At 53.0% G+C, this 12,786-nt stretch overlaps 1 protein-coding gene across 1 annotated transcript; it reads right to left on the reverse strand.

Moving 5' to 3' along the window:
• Nucleotides 1–9,598: 9,598 nt before the first annotated feature.
• On the reverse strand, nucleotides 9,599–11,713 carry CCDC177 (coiled-coil domain containing 177; the record flags this gene model as incomplete). Its single annotated transcript, XM_080707359.1, has 1 exon — nucleotides 9,599–11,713. The coding sequence occupies one exon, from the start codon at nucleotides 11,711–11,713 to the stop codon at nucleotides 9,599–9,601; it is 2,115 nt and encodes a 704-aa protein (XP_080563485.1).
• Nucleotides 11,714–12,786: the final 1,073 nt, after the last annotated feature.

The raw sequence follows: 12,786 nt of genomic DNA on the forward strand, positions 1-12,786 counted from the left end.
GCCCTAGGGGATCGCTCCCTTGTGTTCTGTCTGTGTCTTGCTCACCTTGTGAGTTCTTTTCAAATAACCAGATGTTCCCGGAAGGCACCTTCTGCTTCCTCTACTATTTTTATGAGGGCGCAAGAGGCCTCTGAGGTCTGCTGGGGCTTTTCTCTAGGGGAGTATCCAAGGGCAGATGAAAGGCACAAAGTAGGAACACGCCCTTGCCACGCTGTCTTCACTTCCCCCGGCACAGCAGGAGCCAGCACAGGCAACCTACCTGTCGAGCACCTCTGTGCGTTGATGTGCATCCAGATTGGGGAAGAGGCTCCTACAACCCCAGGCCTGAAGCTAACCTCCAGGTAGATGTCTGCAGGATCACGGGCCAGGAAAGGAGACTGGGGAGACTGGCTGAGGATTCTCAGAGAAAGCCATGTGTTGAGGGTGAAGAGATGCTAAGGCATGTCCACCTCTCGCTTCCTGGGCCCATACCTGCTCAGTTGGGTCCTTCAGCACTCTCCCAGGCTGGGCTGGTCCCAGTCTCACTTCTTCATTCCATGTGGCCATAGCAGAGATGGCCGTATACCCCAGAATTCTTCCTGGGCACCACCACATCCTGCAGGGTCAGAGGCCCCTAGAGCAGTGGTTCCCCCGCAGTCTCTCCTGCATGCTGCTAAAGATGGTCTCAGAGGATCTGGGCATCACCAGCACAGAAGCACATTCACCTTTGCCTCATAACAAGTATATAGACATTTTAAAGCATTCTATCATTTAGGAAGTCAGAAAAAAAATTCCAAAATTATCATCAGATGTCAATTTTATTGCCAAACAAGGTAATTTGGTAAACAAGGTAATTCTCCACCCCCAACCCCAGACAACTACTAGAGGAACCATGATTTCAGAGCCCCTTCCTTTGTAATTTTTGGGGTATTTCCACAGTGAAGGATACAGACAACCCCAAAAGGGCTACCATCCAAGCCTGGTGTTCACTAGCATCACCCAGCTTAAGCTCAATCTACCCCATTCCTTTCTTTACCACCCTCTCAAGTTCAGATAATAGTATCCAAGAATCAAATGCTGGTTTCCAGGATTGTGCTGAGCATTCGCTTTCTAAGCATTCACTGATTCAGCAACTCCTACCAAGTAGGATCTGTTATCTCCATTTTACAGATGACAAGGAGGCGTGTGCAAGAGCACAGAATAGTTTGGGTAAGTCAAGACAACGCTTGTTTCTTTGGCAGACTCTGCCCTAACGGTGTGGCAACCACCTGGACTGAATTTTCAGAACTTTGTGGATGTCAGTCATTGTTACACTGGGATGCAGCCAACCATCAACATTTGGGGAACTTTTTTGGTGTGTGTGTGTGTGTGTGTGTGTGTGTGTGTGTGTGTGTGTTAGTTACGGGGGGTGGAACCCAGGAGCATCCTACCTCTGCGCTACATCCCTGGCCCTATTTTTCATTTATTTTGAAACAGGATGTCACTAAGTTGCAGAGGGCCTAAGTAGTTGAACCTGTCTCAGGTTCCCAACTACTGAGATTACAAGTGTGCACCACCACGCCCAGCTAACATTCGGGGAACTTGATCCCATTGCCCAGTCAATTTCTCACACTAAATGAAAGAACACATTGGGGAGGCAAAGTACAGTGGCAACATGAAGACCCTTGTCACCATGAGGCGTAAGGATGGATTAGGGAAATGTAGACATCTGGCTTAATGGACCAGGGCCCAGAAACCTTCAGCCTGCTGGAGGTAGGTGGAAGCCATGAAACCCCACCAAAGGCTAGCTCCATTTCCCCAGAGCTTACTATTTCCTGAAAGAATAAAGCAACTTCAGGTCCTTTCCCTCTGCAAGAACACTGATGCTGGGGTTGGTAGGAGCATGTGTGTGCGTGCACATGTGTGCTTAGTCACAGTAGATGTGGATCATCTTCCTGACAGTCCCGTGAACTGTGCAAGTGTCTGACATAATCATGCTACCAATATTGTGCTAGTGGAGAAGAAGAAAGGCAGGAGCAGTTTAAAATGACCGTTAATTTAGAGGGTTTTAAAAATTGTGTGTGTGTGTGTGTGTGTGTGTGTGTGTGTGTGTGTGTGGTACTGGGGATTGTCTAGGGGCATTCTACCTCTGAGCTACACCCTCAGCCCTATTTTATTTTTTAATTTGAAACAAGGTCTCACTGTGTTGCTAAGGCTGGCCATGTACCTGCAATCCTCCTGCCTCAGCCTCTCAAGTACTGGGATTATAGTGTTGGCCACCATGCCCAGCTAGTTTAGATTTTTTTAAAAAATATTTATTTACTATGATACTGGGAATTGAACCCAGGGCCATTCTACCTCTGAATTACACCCACAGTCCCATTTTATTTTTTATTTCGAAATAGGGTCTCGTTAAGTTTCAGAGGGCTTTACTATAAATTGCTGAGTCTGGCCGTGAAACACTGTGATCCTCCTGTCTCAGCCTGCCAAGTACTGACATTACAGGCATGTGTCACTATGCCCGTCAATTTAGGTTCTGTGCTCATTCAGAACATGGTTGTATGTGATAAATGGGAGGGGGGGTGACAACTCTGCAAATGTTACTGGTGTTCCTCAGAAACCATTCCTCATCCCGTATTCCAATACCTGCAACTAATTCTGGCCTCTGTCCCATTCTTGAAAGCAAAGCAGCATCAGAGATGTAGTGGAGGGCGAGGGGATAGCGGGGGATGCACGGAGCAGGGAGAGGTGCAAGTAGAGAGAATGTCAGAGAGCTTCGTAAATGAGGAGATCCCCATAAAGACACACACAGCCAAAGCTTGAGACCATATGTAATACTCAGATACTATGTCAGACATAAAGCAAAATGTGCCACATAGAAATCCTAAACAACATTTCCTTAAGTGAGAATTGTCTGCTGCTGGGTCTCTAGGAACCCCTTTCCAAGTTGTGTCAAGATGTCAAGTTTCAGCCATGTGCAGTGGTGCACACCTGTAATCAAGTTCTTGGGGGGCTGAGACAGAAGGATAGCAGGTTCAGGCCAGCGCATGGTAATTTAGTAAAAGTCTGTTTCAAAATGCAAAGGTCTGGCCGGGCGTGGTGGCGCACGCTTGTAATCCCCGCGCTTGGGAGGCAGAGACAGGAGGATCGCGCAGGTTTGAAGCCAGCTGCGCGCACTGGCTTAAGAGACCCTGTTTCCAAATAAAAATGTAAAAATAGGTCTGGGAGTGTAGCCCAGAGGTAGCAGGGCTTCCAGGAACCCCAGTACCACCAAAAAAAAAAAAAAATGCAAAGGTCTGGGGGTAGAGCTCAGAGGTAGAATGTCCCTGGGTTCAATCCACAGTACTACAAAAAAAAAAAAAAAAACAAAAAAAGAAAAGAAAGGAAGGAAGAAAGGATGTTTCTCTAGAACACACAGGGTAGAGTAGTTGCACAGTGGAGGAAAGGCAAGTCTACATAGCAACCTATAGGTAACTTCAGTTACTTAAAAGGCTTCAGAAGAGGGATAATCTGGTTCACTAAACTTTCTCATCAATTCAGTACTGATGCTGGGTATAGTGGCACTCTGTAATCCCAGTACTTGGGAGGCTGAGACAGCAGGATCACTAGTTCACAGCCAGCCTTAGCAACTTGGTGAGGCCCTCCACAACTTAGTGAGACCCTGCTTCAAAATAAAATAGTGCTGGGGGTATAGCTCAGAGGTAGAATGGCCCTGGGTTCAATCCCAAGTGTCACTCACACACACACACACACACACACACACACACACACACACACACACACACACACACAGTATTGACTAAAATATCTTTCGTTTGTTGCCGGGCGTGGTGATGTATGCTTGTAATCCCCGTGCTTGGGAGGCGGAGACAGGAGGATCACGCAGGTTCAAAGCCAATCTTGCTGGTTTAGGAGACCCTGTTTCCAAATAAAAATATAAAAATATGTCTGGGAGTGCAGCCTGGAGGTAGAAGGGTTTCCAGGAACACTAGTACCACACACACACACACACACACACACACACACACACACACAATATATATATATATATATATATATATAATCTTTTATTGGGACTTCTCAATTGAAAATGCTTCTGAAATGTTGACTATTTTCTAAGAACAGCTGACACCTGTAATCCCAGTGGTGACACCTGTAATCCCAGTACTTAGGAGCTAAAACAGAAGGATCACAGGTTTGAGGACAGCTTCAGAAATTTAGTGAGATTCTCAGCAACTTAAGCAAGACCCTGTTTTGAAATGAAAAATAAAAAGGGCTGGGGATGTAACTCAGAAGTAGAATGCCCCTGGGTTCAATCCAAAAACCCAGCTGAGTGATGGAGCCTGGATCCTGTTTGGTGACTTGGGACTCTGCATGGCCCGAGGCTCAGTCCTCTAGATCCACGATCATTATTTATGCTGTTTCTCTAAAAGGCATGACAGATAGTGCCCTTGAAGGTGATTAATCTCTCTCTCCTTCTCTCTACTGTAATTTAAAGCTGGTTAGCGCATGACATTGTAAATTTGACCTGATTAATCAAGGCTCCTCTGAAGAAAAGATCAACAGTGATTAGATATGGTTGAGTGGCAGGTGGCTTGTCTGAGGAGGCTGAAAAGGCTTGAAGTTAGTGCCTTGAGGGACCATCAGGTCTGCCAGGATGGGTACCCAGGTGGGAAGATGATAAGCCCCATGGGGAAAAGAGACATCTGCTCATGACACTGCAGCAAAGTGATCCCGTGGGTCAAGGATCAGAGATTCTATTTCAGCAGCATCAAGAGCAGTGTGTAGGCCGGGTGTGGTGGTGTACACTGCAATCCTAACTCCTCAGGATGCTGAGGAAAGAGGATTGTAATTGTGAAGACAGCCTGGTCAGCTGAGCAAGCAAGCCCCTTTCTCAAAATAAAACATAAAAAGGGCTGGGGATGTAGCTCAGTGAGAGGACACTTATCTAGTGACATTCACCATGCTTGAACCCTGGGTTCAATCCCCAGCATTAAAAAAAAAGAGAGAGAAAGACAAAAAGAGCAGTGCCAAGCCAGATGCAGTGGCACACACCCTTAATCTGACAACTTGGGAGAATGAGACAAGAGGATCACGGGTTCAAAACCAGCCTCAGCAACTTAGACCCTCAGCAACTCAGCAAGACTCTGTTTCAAGATAAAAAATTAAAAGGTTTGGGGTTGAGCCAGGCGTGGTGGCGCACATTTGTAATCCCAGCATTCGGGAGGCTGAGACCGGAGGATCAGCCTCAGCTACTTAAGCCCTCTGCAACTCAGTGAGACCCAGTTTCAAAATAAAGAAGAAAAACTAGGGCAGGGGGTGTAGCCCAGAGGTCAAATGCCCCTGGGTTCCATCTTCAGACCCGCAAAAAAAAAAAAAAAAAGGTTTGGGGTGTAGGTTGGAGGTAGAACACACTCCTGAGTCCAATCCCAAGTACTGGAGCTTAATGAAAATTGGTTGAATGGAGGCCTGCCTCCCTAATCTATTGTGTACAGATTTTTTTCTGGTCAACATTCATCCATTACCCATCCCTCTAACACTCTCTCCACCTGGTATTTATGTACCTACTATATATAAGGTGCTAAATCATTGGCTATAGGACTTTTTTTTTTTTTTTGTACGGGGGATTGAAGCCAGGGGCACTCTATCTCTGAGCTGCACCCCAGGGCTTTATATTTTGTTTTGAAACAAGGTCTCACTGGTTTACTAATAGTCTTTCTATATTGCTGAGGCTAGCCTTGAACCTGCGATCCACCTGTCTCAGTATCCCTAGAACTGAAATAACCACTATGCCCCACTGGCTATAGAGGATTTAATAGTAAACAATTACAGTCCTTATGTAGTCACCTCTCCGTTTCAATGGACTGTTTATTTATTATTATTATTTTGTGGTACTAGGGGTGAAACCCAGGGGCATTCTACTCCCAAGCTACACCCCTAGCTCTATTTTTTATTCTTTTTATTTTGAAATAAAGTCTCACTAAGTTGTGGAGAGCTTCACTAGGTAACTGAGGCTGGATGGGAACCTGTGATCCTCCTGTCTCAGCCTCCCAAGTACTGAGATTTCAAGCATCGGCCACCATGCCTGACTCGGTGAACTGTTTATTTACTTATTTTTATTTTTTGGTGGTACTGGGGGTGGAACCCTAGAGGCTTTCTACCTCCAGGCTGTACTCCCAGACCTTTTTTATATTTTATTTGGAAACAGGGTCTCACTAAGTTGCTGAAAGCCTCACTAAGTAGCTGAGGCTGGCTTCAAACCTGCGCTATCCTCCTGTCTCAGCCTCCCAAGCGCGGGGATTACAAGCGTGCACCACCACACCCGGCGTTCAGTGAACTGTTTAAAAGAGAGGGACTAGGAGGACTTTACAGGGTGGCTGAATGTGAACTGCATTCTCATTCTCATTGCTGTAGCTTGGATATGGTTTGGGAACACCCCAAAGCTTCATGTGCTGGAAGACTTGGTTTCCAGGGGGATGGTCAGAGGTGGTGGGCCTAGCTGAGCACTGCTGAAATCCCAGTATTTGAGAGGCCAGTTCTGAGCACTTGATAGAATGCTGTCTAGGGATGTTTCCATTTTTCTATCCATCGTTCATGCCCCTCCCCCTTCCAACGTTCTCTTGCCACATTTCAGAGTGAGGAACAACCTCTCTGCTCTGGCGTCATTTCAAAGAAAAGAATATAAACTAAGGGCCCAACAAAGGTTCTGGAACTTGCTCCTCTGTGGGTAGCATCATGGACAGGACTCTAGGATATAGAGGTGTGTTGTATTCTAGTGGATTTTCCGGACTTTGGAGGAACCGTTCCTTACTGTCACTAGGTTTGGCTTCTCTTTTTACTTTAATTATACTTGGTTATATGGAATCTTTTTTTTTTTTTTTTGGTGGTACTGGGGTTCCTGGAAGCCCTTCTACCTCCGGGCTACACTCCCAGACCTATTTTTACATTTTTTTTTATTTGGAAACAGGGTCTCCTAAGCCAGCGCGCGCGGCTGGCTTCGAACCTGCGCGATCCTCCTGTCTCTGCCTCCCAAGCGCGGGGATTACAAGCATGCGCCACCACGCCCGGCCTTTTTTTTTTTTTTTTTTTTTTTTTTAAGAATCCAAAGGTGTTTTTGTCTTCACACAGTGATCCTCTTAGTGCAAAACTCTCATTTGGTGATATTCAGGCATAGGCCTTTGCATCACAGGTGACACTATCATCTGCAAGGTGCCTCCCAAGACTACTCCTTCTGCACCAGGACATGACAGTACATTCTGTTTTCTAGCCATTGCATGGTCACATGAACCTTCCTGCTTATAGCGATGTACCTGTAGTTTCACAGTGTCTAGGAATGTGGCTTAGATTCTCATGCATCCTCACAATGTTTATGTGAAAGGGAGGGCAGGATTCATGATTCTCATTATACAAGTGGGGAAACCAAGGACAGACAGGTGATCTAAGCCATTTAGTAGAGTCAGGAAATTAACTGGGTTAAAGGCCAAGTACGCTTGCCTGTATACATTCCAGTACCTTATCTCCCCCCCCCAAAAAAAAGATTATCTCCTCCAATAAATGCATATACATTGAAATAAGTGGTTTTGAGGGTAGAATATTCTATGAAGGTTCCAGAAGCCCTTCAGAAACCCAGGAACCACAAGGTAAAGTATCACATTAACTTTTTAGTTAAATGCTCCTAACTCACAGACAATACAAATTATTACAACTCACTGACAACCTGGATACTGACAGGAATTTTTTAGGGGTAAATCCATTCATTCAAGAAATAAACCTTGGTACACAGATCCTTTCCTGGTTTCATATCATCTTAAGTATAACACCTAACCACTGCTTCCTTCAACAGAATACAATACTCCTCCTGTATTTGTTAGCATGTGATGGGGTGCAGTGGGGGGTCTGATAAAATGTGTGTGTGTGTGTGTGTGTGTGTGTGTGTGTGTGTGTGTGATAACCAGCCATTTCAGCAACAGTTCCACCCAGCAGAATATAGATAAAATATGTCTAATGTAGTAGTTCTCTACCCTGACTCCTTTTTCTTTGTTTTTGGCATTTTTTTAAGTTTCCTGACCTTGGTTTAATGTAAAAAGTATTCTACTTCCCACCTTCTCTGATGAAGGCAGAGTCAATAGGTGGATATAGCTGCACCCAATTTCAGTCCCATGGAAGGAAATCATTCTAAGGGCTAAAATTGCCAGGTGACAACTGAACCTTTTGGACCAGAGAGTGGATTGACATTGCAAATACTTCACCCCAGAGGCTAACTGACCATCTGTCCATGATGCATGGCTCCTTCCAAGGCCAAGAATTGATATTCCAGAAGAAAATGAGGCTCGCAGCAGTCTTCCTGCCTCCCAACTTCAGGTCAAGAAAGGCACAAAGAAGTCCAACAAATAATACTGAAGTGGTGCTTTGGATCCAGAAGACCTTGAGGTACGAAGGATTCTGATGGCCCTATCTGGCAGTTAGGAAAGGTGAGGCACCCAGAGACGGACTACTTTCAGTCTTAGGTGAGAGGGTATCCAGAATTTAAGGGGGAGACTCTTTTTTTCCTGGGGGAGGGAGGGGTGATACTCTACCAACAGTGAGCACAACTCTCAACACAGAGGCAAGTTCAGCTCTTCAGCCACCACAGAGAAGCAGCCAAGGATACCCTAATTGTCTCCAGAGCAGTTAAGCTGATGCTTTCACAGAGGGAATCCTACACCCCAAGCTGTTTGGGACCCACTCTTGAGACCGCATTCAGGGCTGGAGATTTCGGCAAGAATTACCTGGGCAGGCACACAAGGTAGCTCTGCTTCTTAAGGCATGGCTGCTGTCTGCTAGAGCGGGCCCCACACTGGGAGTGGACATCAGGCACCTCCTCCCCTGAAGTCACCCTGAAAAGGTGCTTCATGGGGTGGAACCCTGCTGCCTAAGGAAACCACCGCCTCCAGGTGCTGAGGGCTTCCGTTAAAGCTAGACAGCATCACCAAACCCATTCCCGGTGCCACTTGGGAGAATAAGGAGCGAGATAAAGGGGACAAATTGATCGTTAGCTGCACATGATTGTCTAACTAGAAAACCTAGGGGACTCCATTGAAAATGTATCAGAATTAACAGGACAATTTACCCAGGTGACCAATGAGCCGTCCTGCATACAAAAACCAATGGTTTCTTGGGTCTCTTGTGCATCGCTTGACACCTTCGCAGAGCTGTGCTTTTCTGGGAGGCATCCTAGTTTTGTGCCACTTGACATAATTTGGAAGATTGGAGGGTGAGCCAGGGAGGTGTCTCCTTGGCTTCCCCAACCATTAGGTCCTCCCAGATGCATCAGGAAGACGTCAGAGACTTCTGTCAAAGGAGCATCCCCCTCTGTGCCCTCTCCTCGGGCGCCCCTTCCTCCACAGAGGGAGGTTTGGCAAGAGTGCGTGTGAGTAAAGATTGTGCTCTATCAACTCCAAACGAAGTTAAAAAAAAAATTTTTTTTAAAAAGAGGGCAGACTGAAGTCCCTCTGTCCGTCCTCTCATTGCCTCATAGGTCAGAAGCCTAGAGAGCTCATGGTGCTGCCCCTAGACAGGGCACTCCCACGGTAGGGTCAACGCGGCGGGAGGGAGGCCCCGCCTCACTGTGCATGCGGCTCTGGCCGGCGCAGGGCGACAGTCACTTGCGGTCCAGGCTGGCGTGCAGCTGGGCCTCCCGCACCATGCGGTCGAAGGAGCGCGTGTTGGTCTCCTCGCGCACCTTCTCGCGCACGTGGAAGGAGGCCCGTGCGGTGGAGCGAGCGCTCTCCAGCGCGCTGCGCCGTTCCCGCGACAGCTGCTCGCTGCGCTCCAGCTTGCGCCCGATGGCCTGGAGCAGTTCTCGCCGGCGGCAGTCTTCGTCCCTCTCCACCTTCTCCTTGTTGGCGCGCTGGGCCCGCTCCTTCTCCAGCCGCGTCTGGCCCACGCGGCGGGCCTTCTGCTGCACTGCCTCCTCGGCCACCTGCGCCGCGTGCTGCAGCCGTCGCTCCCCGGCCCGGGCCAGCGCCTCCAGGTGCGCCTGATGCTCCCGCTCTTTGCGCTCCGCCGCCTCCTTGGCCCGCCGGCCCTGCAGCTCCTCCCGCCGGGCCCGCTCCCGCAGCTCCCGGGTGCGCTGCTCCACCAGCTGCTCGTAGTTCTCCTGCGCGCGGCCCAAGCTGGCCTCCAGCGAGCTCCGCAGGCCCTCCCGCTCCTGGTGCTGCTGCCGGGCTCGGCCCCGCAGCAGCGCCTCGTGGCGCGCCCGCTCGGCCCGGCTCAGCTCGCGCTTCTCGCGCTGCAGCTGGCCCTCCTGCCGCTGCTTGGCGCGGGCCGCGCGCTGGGCGCGCTCCCGGCGGACCTGCTCCGCCCGCTCGCGCCCCTCCTGCAGGCCCTCCTCGCGCTGCTTCAGGTTCTGCTCCTGCTGCAGCTTGCGCAGGCGGTCCTCCCGGGCCGCGCGCTCCGCCCGCTCCCGCCGCAGCAGGCCCTGGCGCTCGGCCAGCTCCCGCCGCCGCTCCTCGCTGCGCTCGCACTGCTGCTGCCTCCGCCGCGCCGCCTCGCGCTCCTCGCGGCCCCGCCGGCCGCGCCGCTCCTCCACCTGCGCCGCCCAGGCGCGGCGGCCCTGCTCCAGCGCGCGCTGCTTCTCGCGCTCCTCGCGCTCCCTCCGCCGCTCCGCGCGCGCGCGCTGCTGCTCCCACTGGCCGTGCGCCGCGGCGCGCTGCTCCAGCAGCAGGCGCTCCTCCTGGTGGCGCGCCAGCATCAGCGCCGCGATCTTGCGGTCGCGCTCGGGCACGCCGCGCAGGCCGCGCTCGGCGCGCACCTGGCGCACGATGCGCTCCACGTGCTGCGCCGTCTGCGGGGAGTGGCTCAGGTCGCTCAGGCTGAAGCTGCGGCCCGTGAGCGGCGCGAGGGCCAGCGCGGAGGGGCGGCCCAGCGGGTTGGGGGCCGAGGACGCCGAGCCCGCCGGGTAGCTGTTCCGGGCGGAGGCCCGCGGCGGCCAGCGGAGCTCCCGGAGGCTCTCCCCGCTGTAGGACGACGACGACGCCCCGGACTCGGAGCTGAGGGCGCCGTCGCGCCGGCGGGACAGCGAGTCCAGCGAGTGGCTCTTCCTCCCGGTCCGCGAGCTCGCGGGCGGAGGCCGGGCGCGGGCGGCGCGCGGCGCGGGCGAGGCGGGCTGGCTGGCGCTGCTGCCGCCGCTGCTGCTGCTGCCGCCGCCGCCGCCGCCGCCGGCGCTGGGGGCCGGGGCCGGGGCCGGGGCCGGGGCCGGGGCGGCGGCCGCGGGGCCCAGGGGCGTGAAGAGGCGCCGCTTCTCCTCGCGCACGATGCGCTCGCGCTCGGCGCGGCACTGCTGCAGCTTGGAGCGCCGCTCCGCCTCGTACGCCTCGTACAGGCCGGTGGCCACCCGCATGGAGCGGCCCGGGGCCTCGCGCACCAGGTCGGCCAGCGCCCGGGGCAGCAGCTCCACGGGCTTGACGGCGCAGCGCGCGCAGGCCTCCAGCGAGCGCGGGCTGGTCAGCACGTAGCGGCTGCCCTCCGCCTCCGGACAGTCGAAGTTGAAGAGGTCGAGGTGCAGCATCGGGGACTGCTCCCGCCGGCCGCCTTCTGCCGCGCCAGGGGCCTCGGCCTTGCGGGGCGCCGCGGCACAGGCCGAGGCCGAGGCCGAGGAGGCCGCGGGCTGCTGGGCGCCCTGGGCGCCAGGGGGCGCAGACGCCGTGGCCCCGTCCCCTTCGGAGCCACCGGGCTCGTCCCCTTCCTTCTCCTCTTCGGGCACCGGGTCCACCATGGCTGATCCTCGTCCTTTGTTGGAGTCCCTGCGGATGATGAGAGACAAAAAGGAATGCATTTGAAAGCTGTGCCCCTCTCCGCATCCATTACCCCCCCCCACCCCGCCCAGCTTAATCCGCTTTCGGATTAGGCTCTGGTGGAATGTAAATCGAAAAACCGATGCCCCGAAAACCCAGGCTGGGTGGCGGGGGATTGTGTGTGTTGGGGGGGCGCTGGTGCTCTGTCCCCCTCAGCCCGGGAATGCGGGGCCAGTGCCTAGGCTCCCCCAGGCGTCTGGCCACTGGATGCAGTCCCTGCCTGCTGCAAGTTAAAATGAAAAGACGGGAGGCAGCAGCCGGCGAGGGAGGCGCTAGAGGATTCCCGGGAGGATTAGTGTATTTGTTTGTAGCTTAGGCGGGCTGCCGGGATGCAGCTTTGCAGAAACAAAAAAAGGAAGGGGCCCGTTCATCCCAAAGTGTATTGCCGAGAGCGCCCTGTTCGCCGAGGAAAGAAGTTTATGGGTGATTTCCCTCTGCCAAAGGAGACCCTGGCTGGGGCACAGGGTTCGGGGCTGAGAGAAATCTCCAAAGGCCCTTCCAGGAGAGGTGATGGATTTTAGCTTCTGCCTCCCTGGGGAAGAGCTTGCTGGGAGCTCTGCCCGCCTCCTCCATCCCAACCCCCACCGGGTGTTTTCGGGGGATGCAGAAGGCGCCGGGAGCCTCCCAGATTATCTCCAATCCGAACGTACCAAAGGTACCCATCCAACCCGGTATGGGTTCGCACACCCGCCCCCAGATGCCCACTTGTCCCCCCACACCGCATCTCAGCCGGGCGGGCTGCTAGATCGCCCCGAGCCCGGCCACGCCAGTGCCCGGAGCTGCTGAGTCCCCAGGCCGGTTCGCTTACCCCACGTCCCAGGCTCCGGCCCCGCGCCGGGGGCTTTTGTTCGCAGCTCGCTGCTCTTCCCCGAGCCCTCTTCAGTCTCTGCGTCGGCAGGGTCGGGTTGCTGCCGGCTGCAGCCACGAAAGGAGCCCCATTTGCCACTGCCAGCGCCTCTCCATGGGGTCCGCGGGCCGGGCGCACACACCCCAG

The sequence above is a fragment of the Muscardinus avellanarius genome (genome assembly GCF_963383645.1).
Source record: "Muscardinus avellanarius genome assembly, chromosome: 12".
Classification (NCBI taxonomy): domain Eukaryota; kingdom Metazoa; phylum Chordata; class Mammalia; order Rodentia; family Gliridae; genus Muscardinus; species Muscardinus avellanarius.